Source organism: Xiphias gladius, chromosome 17 (assembly GCF_016859285.1).
Source record: "Xiphias gladius isolate SHS-SW01 ecotype Sanya breed wild chromosome 17, ASM1685928v1, whole genome shotgun sequence".
NCBI lineage: Eukaryota > Metazoa > Chordata > Actinopteri > Istiophoriformes > Xiphiidae > Xiphias > Xiphias gladius.
In genome coordinates, this window is record NC_053416.1 from 12,981,436 (window position 1) to 13,002,431 (window position 20,996).

At 38.2% G+C, this 20,996-nt stretch overlaps 1 protein-coding gene across 4 annotated transcripts in view; it reads right to left on the reverse strand.

Moving 5' to 3' along the window:
* The window catches only part of fstl4 (follistatin-like 4), a 190,511-nt gene extending 170,213 nt beyond the window's left edge, over positions 1 to 20,298 (reverse strand). For 2 of the 4 annotated variants that reach the window (XM_040150924.1, XM_040150921.1), the window contains exon 1: positions 20,082 to 20,298. In XM_040150924.1, coding sequence (XP_040006858.1) covers positions 20,082 to 20,163 — 82 coding nt within the window. In that variant the 5' untranslated portion in view covers positions 20,164 to 20,298. Of the gene's footprint in view, positions 1 to 8,463; positions 8,498 to 19,305; positions 19,439 to 20,081 lie in introns of all 4 variants that reach the window. The other 2 variants (XM_040150923.1, XM_040150922.1) reach the window with 2 other exon arrangements.
* Between the last annotated feature and the right edge of the window lie 698 nt (positions 20,299 to 20,996).

Genomic DNA, 20,996 nt, shown 5'->3' on the forward strand with positions numbered 1-20,996 from the left:
GCTAATTCTCAGTATGTCTTTCTCCACCTAAACTGTGTCTGTTTGTGGTCTCTTTATCTGCACTCCAAAATGTGTATGCACGTGTATGTGTATTTGTGTGTCCAAGTAGGCCCACTGGTGTAGCTTGGCCCAGGCGCAGTAAAGTGATATTCAGAGTGCCACTGTCAGTCCCTCTTAGTCCCTGGAGGGACTGTGTGCCCTCCTTAAGCCTTTCAGCGGTGTCTCTAGGCACGCTCAACATGGAGCTTACACTGCCGCTACAATCCCCTTTTGTCTTTGACTTTCAGACTTCTGGGCAAAAATGATCACACCATGAAACTTTGGCTGCATGTGAATTAAATCCGAAAGGAAATGAGCCACACCATCCAGCCTGATCAAATTTAGGTTCATGACAATGTGGAAATTGTTAGATTTATGGTGCAGATCATAACTTTACTTGAAGATATTCTAATTTTGTAACTACGTCTATAAAAGGTGGGGCTGATTTTAGCAAAGCCTGTTTCATTTTACTATTTTGATTAAGTCCTCAATGACTCAATGAACTTTTCGCTTGGTAATCTTTATTGCTCTACAGTTTAATGAAATTACATTTCACAGAGATTTACGATATGACTGGGATAGTGACTTATAACTTTCAGCGGTGAAAAATTATTCTTTTTGCAAATTCTAATTATTCAGGATGTCTCTGGGAGAATAATCTAAATATGAAAGTATCTTACATATGAAGCTCACCAAACTGGTTGTGATTCAAAATCTTATGTGTATGAAGTGTGAATATACAGTAGATAACGTGCATATTACAAAGCTCTTTGACATAAAAGCATACTCAAACTAATTAAGAATCTTGGAATGAGAAAAGCATTTGTAGAAGAAGAGATTAAAGGTAACATTGAAACATACAGTAGAATATTATATGCGGCATTAGATTCCAGTATTATTCTTTCAATTTACGTTGCTTCTGTAAGTGAGAGTTCCACGCCTAAGATAATATAAATATGGGTGGGTTTTGTTTCCCACCCATTGATTTAATGAGTTCCTTCTCAACCTTGAGTACAGCCAGAGGTGATAGCATCCTATCTTCCCAGTGCATTATACAGTATTATCCCTCAAACTATCACTGCTTCAAATATACATCTTCCTTTTACTCCTTTTCCTCATCACTTCTGCCCCAACACTTTCTAAAAACCTTGTAAAAATTAGAGAATTACAGAATGTGTCGTATACAACTAATTTTTTTCCAGGTCATGTCTATATTATGTGCTCCAGAAAGAAAAATAAAGGGTGTACATTTTGGGCCAGTAATTTAAGGCTGCAACTTACAATTATTTTAGTTGCAGCCTGCTGATTATCTTCTCAATTAATTGAATAATTGTTTAGTCTATGTTATAAAATAGAGAACAAAATGGTATTTTCAACTCCTCAGAGGGCGCAGTGATGTCTTCAAATTGCTTGCTTTGTCAAACTAACACTCCAAAAAGATATTGAGATATTCACTTTACTATCATATATGGCAAAGAAAAATAGCAAATCGTCACATTTCAGAAGCTGGAGTTTTTGCTCTTAAAAAAAAAAAAAAAAAAATACTTGCACAATTAATCAATTATCAAAATAGTCATTTGCTACAAAATTTTCACTGTTCATTGGGCATTTCTTAAAAATATATTTTATTGTGATTATAGTGGTGTCACCATAAGGAAAGTAGAGACACTGCAAGGACATAGCCTCTGCCTTCAATGGATGTGTTTTTTTCTGAGACTTCAACCATCTGTGCACTATATTGATACACAAATTTGTCTTTATGTCCTTTGGTAAATTAAATTCTGTCCTGTCTGTCGCTACTTCCACTAGCACACTTCTTCCAATCAAGGCTTTGCAAAAACATTCTTCAAAAACATTTTTGACATCTGTTTGACACTGTCTTTTATAAAATAAAGTTGGGAACTATTCATTTATATTTTGCACTACACTGTAACTTTTAAATCCTCTGTTAAATCAGTTTTGTTCAATTTTAGCTTATTCTTATCTTATTTTATTTTACTCCTTTAAATCCTAATCATAATTTATATACATACATACACACACACATAGATACAGACACACACATACATATACACACACACACACACACATACACACATACATACATACACACACACACACACACACACACACACACACACACACACATCTAAATCTATATATCTATCTATATAAGTTTTACCTTTTGTTTCTTTTATATCTTGTCTCAATGTCTTTTATGTCTTATGTAAAGCACTTTGAATTGCCTTTTGGTTGAAAGATGATATACAAATAAGCTTGCCTTGCCTACAGAGCAGCCTTTCGTCTTTTGTCTTACTGTGCCTGGCTGTAACACACAAATGTCTATGAATTCCATCACCATCACAATCACATTTAAATCAACAGCTTTCATGTAACAGTTACCTGCTGTTGAAGACATTAGCTGTTCTATTATATTAGTCACTGGCCAACATCCATCTTCCCTCACAAGCGCATTTATCAACATCACCAGCTGTGTTCTTCACATCAGAGATAATTTCCCTCTTTACTTACCTGACGTGCCATTAATGAATTGCTTATACCAAATTTTAATGTTCACACCAAATTCACAAGTTTTTCTTTCCGTGTTTTATATGTTTACTTGGGATATGGCAGATAAACATCTGTGGGTAGCAGGGGAAACTTAAACAGTAAGGAAAAGATAACTTCAAGCCTTTTTGGCACCTGATGCCATAAGTGTGTATTCTCTCCTTCCATTCTCTCTATCCTGCCTTCCATACCTGTACCATTTTCTGCTATGCATCATCACCCCCTGTTACTCCTCCCGCCTATTCTCCTCCCGTTTTAGCATGTGACAGCTTAGCTATCAGCAAACAGGGTAACTGTAGAGGCATAAGCACTTTCTGTGCAGGATGTTAGTCAGTGTGCTCCCACGGTTAAAGCTTTGCTTTGTGACTGGTAAATGACGACATAGATGCTGTATAGGTGAAAAATGTAAATGCACCTAATTCTTTTGTCATTATTGTAAAGTCTCTAGCTTCTGCTTCTCCTCCATTTCCCTCAGGATCTCTTCATTTTGTATCTCTTCCTCTCAGGTTCACCCTCTTACACCAAAGCTCTGGCCACCAAAGTAGAGACGCCCAGACCATCTGTTTAGTTCATTTAGTATTACAAAGCTACAAAATATTCTAATGCTGTTTTGTATTTGCAATGCAGCAGACAAAGAAAATATGCAAAGATCTAAATGACAATAGGTCAAAGCATTCTAAACAAAAGATGTGATTGCGTAATTAAGCCAGGAGATGACTTTCGAGCTATCATTTTTTTCTGTTGCCCCATTCCCCCTCCCTTATCGCTGCCTCTTGGGGCTCCTTCCACTCTATTCTCTCCTCTGCCTTTTCTCCTCCCAGCTTGCTCCCCAGTCATTTGCTGCTTATTACAGAGTCTCTCTGTCAACCTTGTCCCATCTAATTCTCGCTAATTACAATCTAAATGAACCACAGGACTGCTTAACTTGCTTTGCCTCCTCCCATTGTTTAATTTGTGATGGTAACAAACTCTGATTAGGCCTCTGCAAAGGTTCGTAAATTAAGCACTCAAAGCCAAATTAATCACCATTCCCTGGGAAGATAAATGGGCAATATTCAATTTTTCCGTATGGCTCCTACTGACAACAATAACACAGTGTGAAATGACGAACACTCAATGAACATGACTGCATATTTTCCAGATTGTGACATTTTTGACCAGGGATGGCTTGTGCGTCACCAACCAGTAAAATGTTATTTACTGAGAATTTTTGTCAGCGCTAGCTTGAAACCTGCATATGAAATGTTTGCAGTAAAGCTGTTTTCACTAGTAGCATTTGCATTCCTGAGGTAAAACTGGGCCAGTTTGATTAATGTCATCATCTCAATGTGAGGAGCGTAGACAGCACAATAAAGGGTTTGCCTAAGATGGAGAGGATGAGTGAACAGGAGAGTGAAAATAAGGGATAGGGGGGGGGGGGGGGGAATCGGACAGTGGCTTGAGGTAAAGGAAAAGATACAGACATAAATATAGATAGAAAGATAGAAAGAAAGATAGATAGATAGAAAGAAAGAAAGATAGAAAGAAAGAAAGAAAGAAAGAAAGAAAGAAAGAAAGAAAGAAAGAAAGAAAAAGAAAGAAAGAAAAAGAAAGAAAGAAAAAGAAAGAAAGAAAAGGAAAAATATAAGGTTAACTAAAATTATGAAAAATCGAAAGCAGGAGAAGCAATCAGCCAATAGCAGTGAAAACAGACAATCCCAAAGAACAACACTGATCATCATTCGAGGAAAAGGGGAGCAAAACAAAAAAATTTAATGCAATTGCTTGATTTTGACATTGGATCTAGTTTAGCATACAAACAAGCAGCAGATAATTAGTCTCAAGAGGGAAATCAGCAAACACTAAGTGGGGAAAAAAGATCACAATATTAAAAGCAGCTGTCCTTAAATTACAGGGCAGGCATATTACAGGCCTGTTGGCTGGTGGAGATTTTCACCCTTCCCTCATTTTACCAATATGTCACTTATCTCTGCAATATCAAACGCATAATATATATTTCAGAAAACATCACTTATTAAAGCCTTCAAGTAGCTTACAACATTTTGTTTATGTGTGCAACATAAACAGCAGCAATTAAATCAGGGTCAATACGCCCTCTACTTCTCATGTAGTTAAATATAATATAAAACCTATTTGAACCTGTAGCAGTAGCTACTGCATGGGAGGCATGTTGTCGGTGCCATCACTCATGTAGCCTATGGTTAATATTCTCTTATATCCACGGCCAGAGAAGTTGTTCACAGCCCAACAGCTGAGATTTTAGCTATACTAGGAGCCTCACAGCTCCAGAATCATTAAAAGATATAACTATGTATTATGAAAGTGCTCAGGGAAAAAAAAAAAAAAAAAAACAACAACAACAACAACAATATATGTAAGCAATAAGATTGAAAAGAGCCACTATGAAAGCCTACTAAGCAATAGGCTGATCACCTCACAAACAAGAGGATTCCAAAACCTGTAAAGCCAAAACAAAAAAATAAAAAAAAACTACCAACTCCTATACCACAGTTTGAAGACAATATCATTATATGTTAACAAATCAGATAAACTAAACATTACCACTGTGTAATACCAAGCTGTCTTGTTGATTCCCCAATAGTATGTTCTGTCAGCAGTGCTGCTGAGGAATACACATTATTTTGGTACTGGTGCTGTCAGACATGCACAAAGAAAGGAAAACAAAATTTTGTTTACACACAACATGTAGAGAAGAAAAATATATACCACTGACAGACAACTACTCCACATTAACACATGGTATACTGTACTGCATAATATAGAATCACAGTTAACACACCGGCAGGCAGTATACATTACAGCCTATATAATATATAATATCTGTTTACATAAAAAGACTATTCATAGAATGATCCATTTTTGGACCAAGTAAAGCAGAATTCATTCACTTTACTTATGTATTTCCAACTGACCTGAAAGTCATAATAGGGCAAAAAACACTGGCTGTTGTTCCTTGCTGACACCTCTAACACAATCGCCATACACGTCAGTGACAGTCCCACACACTGCTGTTGTAAATAAGTGACTGTAAGCCACAATCATGTCCCGTTATCGCCTTGTCCATTGTAATGACTCACTGTTAGAACTGACTCACATCAGTGAGCAGTCAGTGATCCAGTGAACCAGATAAATGAAGATGACAAGTGTCCTACCAAAGTAAAAGGCTTAAGAAGTTGCTGGTTTGAATACCCAGTGTGGTGTTTGGAAAAAATCTAGATAGTGGCATAACATGTGACTTCCTCCTCCTTTGACAGCAGTCAAAGGGGCTCTAGAGTCACCTAAACCCTGATTATTGCTGTTCAATGGTCATTAGCATGAATGGGTAAACAGGGCAGTTTCCACATGTAGATAAACCTCCACATTCACAGCACAGAAGAAAACCACACAAACACATGGAGAACCTACAACTAAGCACAGAAAGAGTCCAGTCAACAATCATTGCTACTCTGCACAAATCCAAAGCAAAATTACTTTGTCCCTTGGACTTTATGCTCTGGAGACAAATATTAAAATTACATGGGCGCTGTGTATGTAAATCTAAAGCCATGACCTTCAGTCATTTGTTTTCCCATTAACTTCCTGTGACTGTATACTGAATAAGTTTTCTGCCAACGTGTGTTGATACGCTACTGTACAACAAAAGTGGCTGCACATTTACTGAGCTACTGCAAAATGCCTGCAGCTTACATTTATATAGATATGTAGATATATATGCAGCGCAAACTTTTCTGGTTTGTTTTCATCAGCCTACCCCATCAATACTGGTGTCTTTTTGTACATGCACACACTGTATAATCAGCATCAACATCTGTGAGGAGAGGCAGTATGAAATAGAAATGCCTATCACAGAAACACCTCACAGTTTGTTTCTGATCAGGATGATGTGTTACTGTAGTAGAACTGTAAGAAGCAATTATCACTTGGGAAACTACATACTGTATGTAATACAATGTTAAAAAGAGATAAGAGGAGATAAAAAGAAAAGGAAAAGATATGCTGCACAGGATGCTGAATGATAAAGATGACAAAAAGAAATCCCCTGGGTCATGTAAAGGTTGAATAGAAGCAGGCAAGGAGAAACAGCACTTTACTCTGAGGATGAAGACAACACATCATAAATGGACCTAACGCTTACAGAGGAAGTCACTTGTCAAATAGGAAGCCCTGGAAATATTGCTTTTACAATAACTTACACACAAACCACTTAGTCTCACTGTCATGCACTACAATAGAGCAAAAAATACACAAAAGAGCAGCCAGCCATACCCACTGATATAAATAACTGAATTACTAGATGAAAAAGCAACCAGGAGTGAAAAACCAAAGGATACTAAACAAACATTGCTGACGTTAATCAAACATTAATCAGTACATTTATATGTCTATAATTGATAGCTGAGACGGATAAAAATAACCAAACACACGCTTGAGTGTAAAACATTCAAACACAAAATTTGTAATTTAATACTTCAATATCCCTGAGCCTACTACTACAACTACCACTACTGCTACTAGGCAGAGTAGTAGTATCAAAATTTTAGACTGATTCAACTTAGTATTGGCATAGGTATCCTAATTCTGGTCGTGGCAGCTGTAGCTCAGATGGTAGAGCGGATTTGCCATTAATCGTCGGGTTAGTGGTACAATAATCTGCTCCTTCCCTCTACTAAAGTCTCAACAGCCAGACTTAGACCGGTTTCACAAGGAAGGCATAGCGTAAGCAGCACATTAGCAGAGCAGCAGAAGCTCTGATGCTCTGCCTGTGCCCGAACGCAGGATGCGTTCAGGCACAGTAATGAATTGTAGGTCACGTGCATTTTGAAGATGTCCCAATACACAATCACCGTAGTTCAAACATAAAACGAAGGAAAATAGACTTGCAGCGTAAAAATACACTTTGGGTAGTGTTTATCGGCATCTAGCGTGAGTAAAATTCGAGCTGCTACATGGCCTGTGTAGACAGCTGGATTGATTAAAATAAAAGCTAATCTGTTCTGTCAGACGTGCGTGAGACGGACAACTGAAAAAACATCTGAAACACTTTCTGTGTAGACAAGCCATTATCTGGGGGTTCACAGTCAAGAATATGAATGATCTTATTTATAAAGGCATCAACTGTATGAGCAAACACCGTAAAACAGCCTACTAGGCTCAAGCCAAACAAACATTACTTTCTGAGGTCCCCTGTCATCATTTCTGTCAGGGGACTGTGGATGGTTGACAGCATAGTAATTATTCACATGACAAATATATTTTTCAATTTATAGACAGGCTGTCACTTGGCATGAGTGATGTCAGGTGCCTCTACTTTTTTTCTGTTGAGTTAGGGGAGAATGGCAGGACATGGTGGAGTTGAGTTTCACAATATTAATGAAAAATCCTCCTTTTTTAAACCTATACTACTATTTGCTCTCAGATTGTGTCAAATGCAGCTGAATAGACAGGTTTATGCATGCCTGTCCCACAAATGGCTGGTAGATTATCTCTTGGCATCCACTGACAACTGAAATGATTTCAAAATTTAAATCTGAAATGGTTTCAGACACTTCCTCTCTGGACAGTAGAGCAATAAATGTGATGCCGTAACAAGTGGGATTTTTGAGATTGTTATATAATCATCAGAGGTCTACCCCATAACAGGGCTGCCTGGTCCATTTTATGGAATCCATTTAGATTTGAATTACTTTCCAGTAGCATTTCCCAGCAACAGCAATACGAAAACCAAAGTGTATGGCAGAATAACAGCAGAAGAAAAAAAAAAAGATTTTGTCATGGAGCACAACATGGCATATTTTGAAAAATGCTGTTTGTTTTGAACACAGTAAGTGTACTCACATTGATCGATGTTCCCGTCTGCTTTCCCCTTCTCCTGCAAACAGAGAACACACACAGAAATGGTTATTACAGGCTTGGAGGAGTGAGACAAAAACAGCCCTTTCTGCAGCTTTTTCCGGACCATTCATTAGTTTGCCTTTTCCTTTTTTTGTGGGCTCAGAGAAAAAAGACGACAACAGAAAAAAAAAAAAAGTGAAAAGAGGTAAAGAGAATGAAAATGAGAAACGGAGAGTGAGTGAGAGAGAATGTATGGTGGATGACAGCAGAGAAACGACAAGACCTTTCTAAAAGGCGGATCCCACAGTCAATTCAATCACCCAATTAGAATTACACTTGCCAACAGGCTGCAAGATGGCAGGTGTCACCATATTGTACTGGAATGTTTATCAAGATGTTAAAACACCAATAAACAGATTGATTTATCAGTCCTATCTGTGCTCATGATATTGACATGCAGTTTCAAATTTATATCATAGATGTCACTTTCATTAATTGCTAGCGAAATACTCCACTTCTTAACTATTGTTTAGATGATGAAATCGAGAACAATTGTTTCCAGCTGTGAGGTATATAAATACGAGCATTAAAAATAAAAAAAAATTTGCTGTATTAAGAAGTAAAGAACAGTATCTGTCCGACGTGTATATGCCAACCAAAATTAATGCAAAGCAGAACTGGTGATAAAGCTAAGCAACATTTCACAAATGGCATAAAGAAAGTGCTGTCCTGCAGCATCAATAAGCATTGACAGGGTTAAATAAGAGAATGTGAGACCATATTCTGGCCCATCTGCATACTAACATATGACAAGAGATTAAGACCGTATGTGGCAGACAACAGGATTGAAGATATGAAAGCACATAGTGAATATAAAGGTAACAGGTGATTGGATAAAAATAAACAAAAATGCAGTTAAGATGAATTAATAATGTCAATGCAAAATGTGTGGTTTGTGAAAGCTTTGGATTGTTGTGAACTGAAACTGCAACTCACTGGAAATGAATTTTTATTCTTGTTTTTACCTTTAGTAGGAATCCAGCCGACCTGTATGTGTATGTGTATGGGTGTGTGTGTGTGTGTGTTAGTGTGCACAAGTTGTAGAAATTTTCGTGTGCACTGTGTGTTTGTTAGCTGCTGATCACTTGTGCTTGTTACAACACCAGGAATGTCCATCTGCATACATGTATCTGAACTTGAAATGCAATTTAATGTACACAGGCTAAACAATGGATCAACATGCCATTTAAAAATAGAACCAAAGCAGGTCTTTCAATGCAACACTGCTTCTGAAGAAGCCAATATGTGGCAGCAACTGAAGTGTTGTGACATTTTGCATTCTTGTCCCTCAGTGTAGATGTCACCAGTAATGAGGCTCAGTGATAAAACGTGTGTGTCTGCGAGGCCCTCTTGGCTTCCCATGAGACTAAGAGCCTCACGAGAGAAACAGCAGTTTTAGTGCTTCCTGTCTTTGCCTCCTCTTTTTTCTCAGAATCTCTATCTCCCTCTCTCTTTCTGCCATCTGTCCATCTTAATTGCAGACGTGCTTCCTCCTGATGGCAAGATAAAATTGAGTGTACTCCTCAGCACCACCTTCCATCATCTCAAGTGCTGCTGTTTGATCAATTGATTAGTGAATCAAACCAAGCATAGAGGTTAAAGAATTGCTGTGTGCTTCTTTCTAAAAATACTGCCCTCTCTTTACCATGACTCTCCGGGGTTTATTCTGTCACTTTCCTCTATACATTCAGCTTTTGGGGACTATTATGGTGTAAAATACTAGTGTAGTAATAATTAAAAGGCAACTGCTACACTGTCACTTGATAAGGCAAAGGAGATGTGCACACACATTCACACACACCTAGATGATTAAGGGAAAAATACGAGATGTCTCCTAAGTGTTGTCTGTCACTTTCAGTGGGTGAAGAAATGTAACTACTGGCAGAATATCATTTGAGCAAATAGGACAAACCCACCGGGTTTCAATTAAGGGGGATCTAAAGCTTTTCTCTACCATATTTCCTCTTTGTGATAGAGGCTGATTAGATGGGTGCATTTCTACATACGCTTGCCCAGCAGGTAGGATTATGTGTTAAGATTATAAGAACAGTAGGGATGCTGAGATATGCACAATAGGGGAAGACAGGTGATTCAATATGTTTTAACCTCTTGAGCCTGAGGCTGTTTTTCCTTGACTTTCGCTCCCTTTATTTCTCGACTAATGGCATACTAGCTACATGTCTCAGGCATGCTGTACTGAGGGCTCTATTCTTGCATTCCACTGAGAGATAAGGTGGGTGGAATGGAGTTTTCAGACTCCCTTGACCCACCAAATGGCTTTCTCACCTTCCACAATAAAACTTTACAGAGACACTCAGGACTTTCCAAATGCCCTACTCACCTCAGTAAAAGTATAACGATGAACATTGACCAGACATGGAACCACCTTCCTCTAACCCAAAAGAGGCCAATGTTTTTTCATGATAATAAAATTAACAGCAGAACTGGAGGCCAGTTCAGACCAGACCAGACCTTTTGGTGTTACGCTGGCTTTAAATCTAAGGAAAAGACAAGGGAAGGATGTCACGCTTAGGGAACAGAAAAAAGATTGAACAAACTGGAAATTAACAGAATTAAAAACATAATTCTCTCTCACTCTCATGCACACACACACACACACGCGCGTGCACGCAACCTCATCCTCCCTCTCTCATTTTCGCTCTCTTTCAGATAAAAAAAACTGCCATGCATGCTTTGTTATAAATTGTAGCCGCATTCCTTAAGTGACATAACTGATATTTTTCCTTGGTTAAGCATATTTGAGTTAACATGAATATGGCTATCCAAATATTCAGTAACCCAGTTCGTATAACTCAGCAAATGTTTTTTTTTTTTTTTTTTAATGAAAATTAGTCCAAGTCTCATGACTTTTATGATATAAAAATGGCCAAGTTATGAAATGTAAAATTTAATGAATGGTTTACAATGTGACCACACTGCCACCCAGTGACCTTGGATAGGTATGCCTCTGCAGCGCTTGTGTGAGCTTCGATGTATGTATTTCTCTAATTATTTTGATTTGGATTGCATAGTTATTAGACTGCATTGTAGGTCTTTCTTTATCGTTAACCAAATTAGTTGGTGTTTAACTCTTCTTCATCTATTAACAGTATTAGACATCATCTTGATAGTTGACTAGTCCTATAACATTCTGAATAATTCCTTAATGTGTTGCACAGTGATTGTTTTTCAAACCATATTCCTTTTCTTCATATTCTAAGCAACATACTGTTAAATACAATTTATGTTTAGAATTATTGTTGATTGACCATAGCAAATAAGCTGAAGTGTGTAATCTTTGCGCATAAAACCTCCTTCTACGTATCAGGAGTCCCCAAATCGACTCTTTTTGCACTTATGCCTTCTTTTTACCTTAATTGTGGCTTTTCTTCAGTTTTTCCTTTTTGTTTTTGCCCTAGAAGAGTTCTTGTAACTGCTGACCTAGCCTCTTTTCCAGTCTTATTTTACATCATCAAAACTGGCATTCCTGCAACATCTAATTTTTTTTTTTTTTTAATTCTTTATTAATCTGTGCACATTTGGATCTTTACCTGAAAACCAGCCTCGGTGTGGTTTTCGGTATGTAACTCAATACCAAACTGAATGAGCCTAAATTTTTATATACTCATGCTTATCTAGGTCTCACTTCGATGGTATTTTGGAAGTTTTGCTGGCCGGCCAACGAGATTACCGTCAAGACTACTCAACGAGTTTAGTTAAGAAAAGCGCGTGTAGCAGAGTCTATCTGACGACAACCACAACAGACCAAGAAACCAGTAGAGACTGCATCATCCGAAAATGTCTGCATCTTGCTTACACAAGATTCTTATCCGCTTAAAGAAATCTGCTTCATCCACTGGAGTGAGGCCGTCAGTTGAGCAGGCCCATTATCAGACCCTTGTTGCTTGGCAACCCCTGCATCCCACGGAACATTGCCCCGCTGAAGAGCTGCAAGTGAAGTCAGCACCAAACCATTTCGGATTCAACTGAAAGGGGCCAGCTCCGAAACGAAGCTGCAAAGGTAGGCTAAACTTTAGGTCTGTTTGCTGTGATAAGAGCTGATGTCAGATAGTGCTTTGTATTCTTAATTTCAAGTCCTAGGGAAGTAAATTGTCCCCTAGCGTTCTATCATTCTGTTTTAAATCTAAAATTCCACACTTCATTTCACTATTGCGAAACTAAGTGACCAGTTTAATTTGTCATTCAAATATCAACTTTATTTACCTTTTTGATTCTGACCTCTTTGTTATACAGTATTTTCATTATTAATGCTTCACTTATTCATTTGCTTATAGATATTTAGCCATAAATAAACCCTCATTTATCACAAGGTTGTGGTACTGTGTATTCCTTCAGAGCAAAGACAGAGATCCCTGAATCCAGAGATTAACAACTCGATTATAAAACTGATTAATTTGGTTTAACTATTTCCTTCAGCTGAAGGTGGTGCCCTAATTTTCAATGAGTGGAAACTTAAACTCAGACTGTAGTAGTTCTGCTACAATGTCATATTTTTATTTTCAGGACAGGTTAGGCTACTCAGAAATTCCATTATTGGCTTTTAACAAAAACATTTTGGCTCTTTTTTTTTTGTCCAGAGGGTTGATGGGGATTTAACTACCTCAACCTCTGATTAGGAAATCATATGCAATGAAGGGTAAATGTGTCAGCCGTGTTCTTTACACCTACTGTATGTATAATATTCGAGACTATTACTGCACTCATGTCACCTACCACAAGAGTTAGGGCAAGGTGATCTCTTTAAGTTTGCCTAGTTTATTGGGTTTGGCATTACAGTTTAAGTGTACAAATTCAATAAGATTGTCATAGCCTCTCGAAAAACTAGTACAAAACAAGTCTCTGACTGCTACATGCCTCCATTTTCGATTCTATTTAAAAACACCCACACAAAACAAGGATCTGACATTGCTGCCACAGAGAATGACACTTTGTGGGAATGCATTTGAACAGCAGGGCAATTCAAGCCAACCGGTGTCTGTTGTGTAGTCCTCTTGAATATGCCTTTTCCTCGCTCTCTTATATGCATCATTAGGCAGGCACTTTTCATTCAAGAATCAATATGTTTATATGTACCCACTTTCCTTCTCTCCATCTCTCTCTGGCTCTTAATTCCAGTCGAAAACAAAACTCTCTGCAAGAATTAGCTGCCTGTATCACAACTCAGCATCGCAGCTTCAATATATTTGTTAGTCAGCAGCCTCAGTTATAGTCTGATACGAAGAGAATATTGATATTTTGACCTTTTAAAGATACTGCCTGATTAGGACAAAGAGTACCGAGGAAAGAAAGTTTAATCCATATGTGTCTGTGCTTTCACAAGAGTATACACATTCAATAGTTATTCCCTGATGTCTGCTGCTTAGAAGGAAGGGACCTGTGGTATCTAACAATAATTCAGCAGCGTACAAACAGGCTAGTTAATGAGCTAAATGAAAAGGAGTCAAAAGAAAAAAAACATTGGCAATGTATTTAAAATGGTAATACCTTTACAGGCATAATTCTGATTAATCCTAAAATAGAACTAAAGCCAAACAAATTTATTTTTTTCCTGCATCATTCACTGGAGTGGTTTCATGTTCCATTGATACTCACTGCCACAATCTGTCCTCTAAACATTTTAATTTATTCAAATTTGTCCATAGTTTCTAGAGACAAAGTCATAAACAACAGCTTCACTAAGTTTTACATTTTTATACCCTACCTGATATAGCACTTGAGAATTAATGCACTAAACAACTACAGAGGGAACACCAGGATAGATGGAAACAAATTTGCTACTGCCATGCAACCAGTATTATTTCCATAATTAACCTCAAAAACCAACAACACCTAGAATGGCACTCAGTGGGGGGCATATCTCTTCCAAGGCAAAAAATAAATAAATAAATAAAAAAATAAAAATTAAAAATAAAAAAAGCCCTCTCTCTCACAATGTTAAGGAAAAATTTATGGGTTTTTCCCTGGCCCATGCCCAATCCCTCCACCAAGTTCGGTGCTAATCAGTTAGCTGCACGTTATTAAAAATATATATATTTCGGAATTTGTGAATATATTTAGAATCAGAGAAAAAAAAGTTGTGATTCTTATGTGGATTAATTTTTTCATCCACCACCATTGAACATACACGTCTGGTAACCACCTCCTGTAATCATGGTACACTAAATATTATACATGTTTTAATAGAGTTGTGAATTAAAGACATTTAGCAAGATCAATAAAACTGAGAGAAAGGTGTTAGAAAACCTGATGCTATATTTGAATTATTACGCTACCATTACTTGACAACATAATTTATATAATGAGTCATTACAAAGACTGGCATTTACCTCATTTTTAATAACTTTTTACAACATTAAAATACAACAATATCATGATGTTACTACATTAACAAGTGTTTATAACATGTCAAACCCCTTTAGAGTCACACAGTATTTTTCTTACTTTTAAGTTATTACTTTATCCATCTGACGGCTCTCTAAGACAAGAGATTGAAATATGCCCTCTTGGCAGTGCTACTTCTTCATCCTCTCATGCTGAACTGAGGACAGACTGAATGCCACAGTGACTCACTACCGCAAAGTAGTATTATGAGAGAATGGTCTGGGGCTAGCTGGTTGACGTGCTAGCTTCGGTAGAAGAAAATAAGTGACAGAAATACAAGAAAAATCAAGTTTTTTTTCCCCTCTTTTAATCAAGAGTTGGAGGGGGTTATGTTGATTTCTTTTGCTTTTATTTTTCGTTATGACATATCACCTTTATTTATTCACTTCAATGCTGCAGACCAATTTCACCCTTTTTCCTTTTCAATTCACTCCCCATTTATATGTCTGTATTTGCTTCATGAACTGGTAAAACATTTTTAGTTGTCGTTTTAAAACCACAGCATAAAATCTGACACCCATAGTATAATCCTTGATTACACGCTGCATTGCTTCACCAACTACAAGTATACAGAGAGTTCACTTAGCAACAACAACTTTCGGTGTCCAACTTTATTACATGGTAACTGGCACACTTTTGGCTCTCATAACCGCAATGTACACTACACAATGCTGTAACCCAATACAGCGTCTTGTATCAAGTAGAAATGTTTTACATTCCAGTAACACACGCGCACACACACAAAAACAAATAAAATGTAAAGTATTATCACTTCATATTATGGTTCTCTCTACCTGAAAGGTTTTCTTTACCTTTGAGCACAAATTATTAAGAAACAGTCTGAAAATCTGTGAACTAAGCCCCTGGGGACTGCAATGTAATAAAAAGTAAAGCTTTATGGGCACAAGTCACAATCAAAATGTAAATATAGTGGGGTAGCCCCACTACTTAAAATTTAAACACAAGAGAAGAGTCTGCCATCATGGCCTTACTCCTAAACCTTTTATCCAATGAGCACAATCCTCTCTTATGGATCCCCCCTTCCTTTGTGGTTTCTGCAAAATCACTTAACCACTTCACTCTTTTCCCTCTACATAGAGGCTACATCCGAAACTAAATCATACCAAATATGGACCATATAAAAATCCTAAATGCTCAGAGGTACAGACAGCATCCACGCAGTCTGACCTAAGTTTCCTGTCAGTACTCTGGTCCGTCTGCATTATGGCATCTTTCCATCGGTGCCAAGACACATGCTGCAATTGTACCGAAGCTTTCACCAACCCTGCATTCATTTGTGAGCACACTGCAAGCAACTTGGTTGCTTTGCAGGTATCCAAGATGGCCCCCAGGAAGTTGACAAGAAGTCAAAAGGTTTTCATCTGGACTTTTTTGCTTCATTCCTCAATCTTCTTTTTTCAGTCTGTTACACCCCTAGCAGAATCTATTGTTCCTCCAGTTTACATGTTTTGTATTGTTTCTGGGATAATTCAGCAATGGAAAAAAAGAAATCTGCCACCATTTATTCATTCCCGAAGGCTTTCAGCAAGCATCCTGCATAATTTGCATTATTCACTCCAGGGTCGACCAATTGACAGCTTTTTAAGTTCTGATTCTGGCCCAGGGGGTGGGGGTGTTGCCTGGGAATTTGTTTTTTACATTAAGGGATCTCAGGGGACAGACCCACCAGTGTAAAATGACATTCCACAGCTGACTGCTATCTTAGCAATGCCCAAAGTGAGTCAAACTTAGAACAGACCAGAGGGTGTACATGCTTCATTACCCAAAGAATCAGGGCAACCGCGGGGCTGTATGGTATGTGTCTGTCTGTGCGTATGTCTTTTTGACACTGGACGGGCCTTATGTTTCTGTTATGCAGACAACATTTGTTAAAGGGTTCATTCTTGCTGGCAAGGACCAGTTTGCTTGCAGGGCTCATCTTTTTCCCCCTTTAACCTATGAATTTCTTGTGTGCCATCTTGATAGCCCATAAGTGTTTAAGCAGTTATCTCAAAACTCTGCTGTAAATGGATGAAGAAAAAAAAAAAAAAAAAAAAAGCTTGGTTTAAAGTGAAGCACACACAGAAAACAGTAGGCAGATGTAAGGCTACCTACCTCCTGTTGTTAGTCATAACCATTAACAAAAGTGCACTAAAGACCAATTTAGTGAGTTAGTATATATCTCCCTGCATGCATCAAACCACCACTGTACTGAATTTTCAGACTACACCCAACAGCGTTTTTGGAGTAGTAAAACTCCAATTATTAGTAAATTTCACATTATTAGGCATTAGATTTTGAGCAGGAGAGTTAATTTGTGAGTTACAGACTAAAGATTTAATAATTGGCATTTTCCATTCATTACATGTCAGTTTTGAATGGCTTTTGTACCATTACCTTCCCAGAGCCATGGCTTTGAACGATGCTTGTGAGACCTCTACTTCTAAGCTAATTTAGACAGGCCCATAAGAACTAGCTGGTAATGCACCTGCAGAAAGACACCTCAGACATGAACAAGAGATTTATTTCCCTTCTGTCATAAACACAACACACGGGCACACTGCTAAGTGATATATCCTTTGCTTCTCAACTGTTCGTTGTAGGGCCAACGAACAGTAATTTTAACCACTCTAAACAGAGCAGCTACAACTACTGTATGTAGTGGCACTCCCCCCCACACACCAGGAGCGCTATTCTCCTGCCTTTACAACACAGGTACCCAAACAGTGACTCCTAAAGACCAAACCAACAGTGATACTAGCACAAAGTGGGAATGCAATTAGTCTTTTAAGTACATGAAATCTGTTGCCCGAGGATTAATTAAATGGCAAAAAAGTAATCAACACTCGAAAATCAACAGAAAATCTGATGAAAGCCTAGGGCTGAAACATATCCGTTTTTTTCTGCTCCTGTGCATTAGCCTATTCAAGGTGTTATATACTTATCTGCAAGTGCTGACGACTTTTTTTGCCATTTATGTGCCTTTTGGGTCGACACCCATTATAATCTGAAGACATTTGAGTTGAGCACGTCAGTTCTTTTGTTGAGGTTTAATTGAACCATATTCAGGCTTTGTTTGTACTCGTTCACTTATGTTTAACTTTAATTTTATCTTGTAATTTTTCTACAGAGTTATTCTACTTTTACAGTGTTCAGTGGCTTTGACCATTTGCTTAAAAGGCAGACTCACAAAATAAATCACAGAACACATGAATGGAATAAGAAAGGTTTCACTAAGCCTTTTCATTCTTTTTTTGTGTATGGCTAATGCTGGAAATCACCAGTTCACACAGCCACAAATCTATTCAAACACTGCCAACTAGCTTTATTACCCCCTAACTACCTACTGCAATCTTTGTCACTTTATTAACTTCCACTCCCATAGGTGTCACTGTCAACAGCAGTATATTGTGTGGAAACTAAACTTTGAGACACAGTAAAGGTCTAGGCAGGGAGTATTGAATTCACTGTACTAACAGATTCTGTCTTCAGCTAGCATGACCAAACACTGTCCTTGTGATTTTCACAGAGTAACTGTTAACCTCTCATCCTCACTGTCTGCCCATGTCTCTTCCCGTCAATTTCCTTTTCAAAAGTGCGCAGAGAGACAGGCAGGAAGTGAAAGAAAAGAGTAAAGAGTAAATATTTTTGCATCACAATGCACACACTTGATGTCCCCCTATTCTCTTAACTGCCTTACCGATAAAACAGAGGTCCTTCATCACACATAAAGGTACAGCTCGAATCTTTCACAAGTCAGTAAACAATGGCTGTACACTATACAGTAGATATAATATTAAACTTACTTTAATCATTTAAACTCTGCAGCTTCTCTTTGAAGAAGGTTTTCCATAAGTTTGTTTCAGAGTGGGTCCAAATTTTAGAGGACCACTAATCTATATACAATGCTTTTGTATGACTTAAGGGTCCCTGTGGTCATTTGGCCAACAGCTGTTGATTCTATATTTAAACACAACAAAATTAAATAAATGTTGTTTATGTCTGTAGTTGAAAATTTTATCACTGATATTTTTCACACTGACTGTTTCACGTTTTATTACATTTTATGTCTTAACAATGTCACGGTCTGTGTTCATTGACGCAGTGCTGTATGGATTGAATGGGCCCTTAAATTGACCCTGTGCAATTTTTTAAAATGTTGATTACACAACCAAATCATTCCAGTTTTATCTATATTGTATCTACCAAATGAAAGAAGCAGACATTAGTGTGGTGGAGGACGATGGTCCCGAGCAGTATCAATTCGAGCCATTGTCTACAGCCCCAGTAATGCCAAAGCCAGAGCTCTGGGTGCTAAGCATGCAGTTAAAATAAGACTGGTGTGAAAAATGCCGACTGCAAATGCACATAGCCATGTGTTACCTCGATGGACCTGCTGCCACCTGCAGCCATTGCCACGCCATATGAGGGTCTGAAGGGAGAGGATGCAGTCCGGCGGTGCTTCTACAGCCATCAAAAGCACAACTCCGAACCACTGCGCCAAAATTGAAGAATACTAAGTAGAGGGTTAGCAAAACAGCATAAACTCCTGTGAATGATGAGTCTCCATCAGTATATATTTGAAAAATGAACGCAAGGAAGTGGGCCGGCCACATCTGATCAGAGGGCGGTAATATTTTTTATTATAGTTTATTTTATTTTTATTATACATACACACACACACACACACACACACACACACACACACACATACATATACACACACACACACACACACACACACACACACACACACACACACGTTTCATGAGTCCCAACTGGTTGACTCTATGGCAGCATTGGCCTGGCGAGGTTCGGGATGATTTAAAACAGTAGATGGCGTGTTGAGCCTTGAAATACCGTTATTTATAATTTTGGTATGAAATGTCCATAACAACACCAGCACTTGTGTTCCATCGCAGTACAGTCACATCACTTGCGTTACAGCTCAGAAAAACATGTCTACGTGTGCAGTACCTCCAGGTCGCAATCATGAACACATACACAATGCTAGGCCTAGTAATAACTAGCTACTTTTGACGTTTGAATTTTCGCTATTTATGAGAAATTAAGCCAAGGTTACTAACGTTGTAACACTTGCGACGGGGAACACCGGCGTCTTATTTTATGTCAGACACCTTAAATAATCAGCAACTTACCCGCCATCCTGCCTTCTTGTGAGCTAGTTAGTAGGAATGCATTTGTGGTTCGAAAGGGGTTCAACGACGAGCGCGTTTTCATTGAGTGCACGCACTTTACCGACTCAATGCAACCCACACGCACCCTAACCAAAATAAAAATGCATATAGTGATGGTGGAAGAAACTAGCTAGCCACAGGTTTTTGTAACGCTCTTCGACGGTCTGAAAACGACACATCAATGGATTGACCAACGTATCGACCAATTGTGTTCAGAATTATTGAACTGGGTCGCCGCCCAGGGGCAAAGAAGACCAATCAGCAACCGTCACGGCCTAAATTGACGGGCCTGTCTGTCGCCTCCATGCAATCAGCCAATCAGAACCGCGGATCTCTACCGGAAACCCACGTGTATTTTCTTGACAGCTAAAGTCATCGAGTAGTAATTCTGAAAACACCGGCGGGTCCCCCAGTGTACAGAGATATTCAGTCGTGCCAAAACATTTATGGACATTTTCACCGTCATTAGATGGTAATGTTTTACTTTTAGAGGGATTTATTGCCATCTTTTTCATATATTTGGTAGAACATTCACTTAAATCACATTTGAGCCACATCTGGCTTTCAGTCTAAAAATTTGGCACGGTAATCATACCCGTGCTGAGGATTAAGTCCTGTGAATTTCATCTTAATTGTCCATATTATGGACTGATGTACTGTATTTCAATAAGGACTGAAATAGGAAAAGACAAGAAAAAATTGATGTTTTTTTATGTGTCAGAGTGTTTGCTTTACAATGATCCCATGGGTGTGCATCAGTTCTTTATGATATTCAAATTATAAACCATTTAAAATTGGTATATCAATACACTGCAGTGCACAAGCTGACCTCTTCCATGCCACAGGAAATTTCAAGACAAGACTGCACTGTTTCAC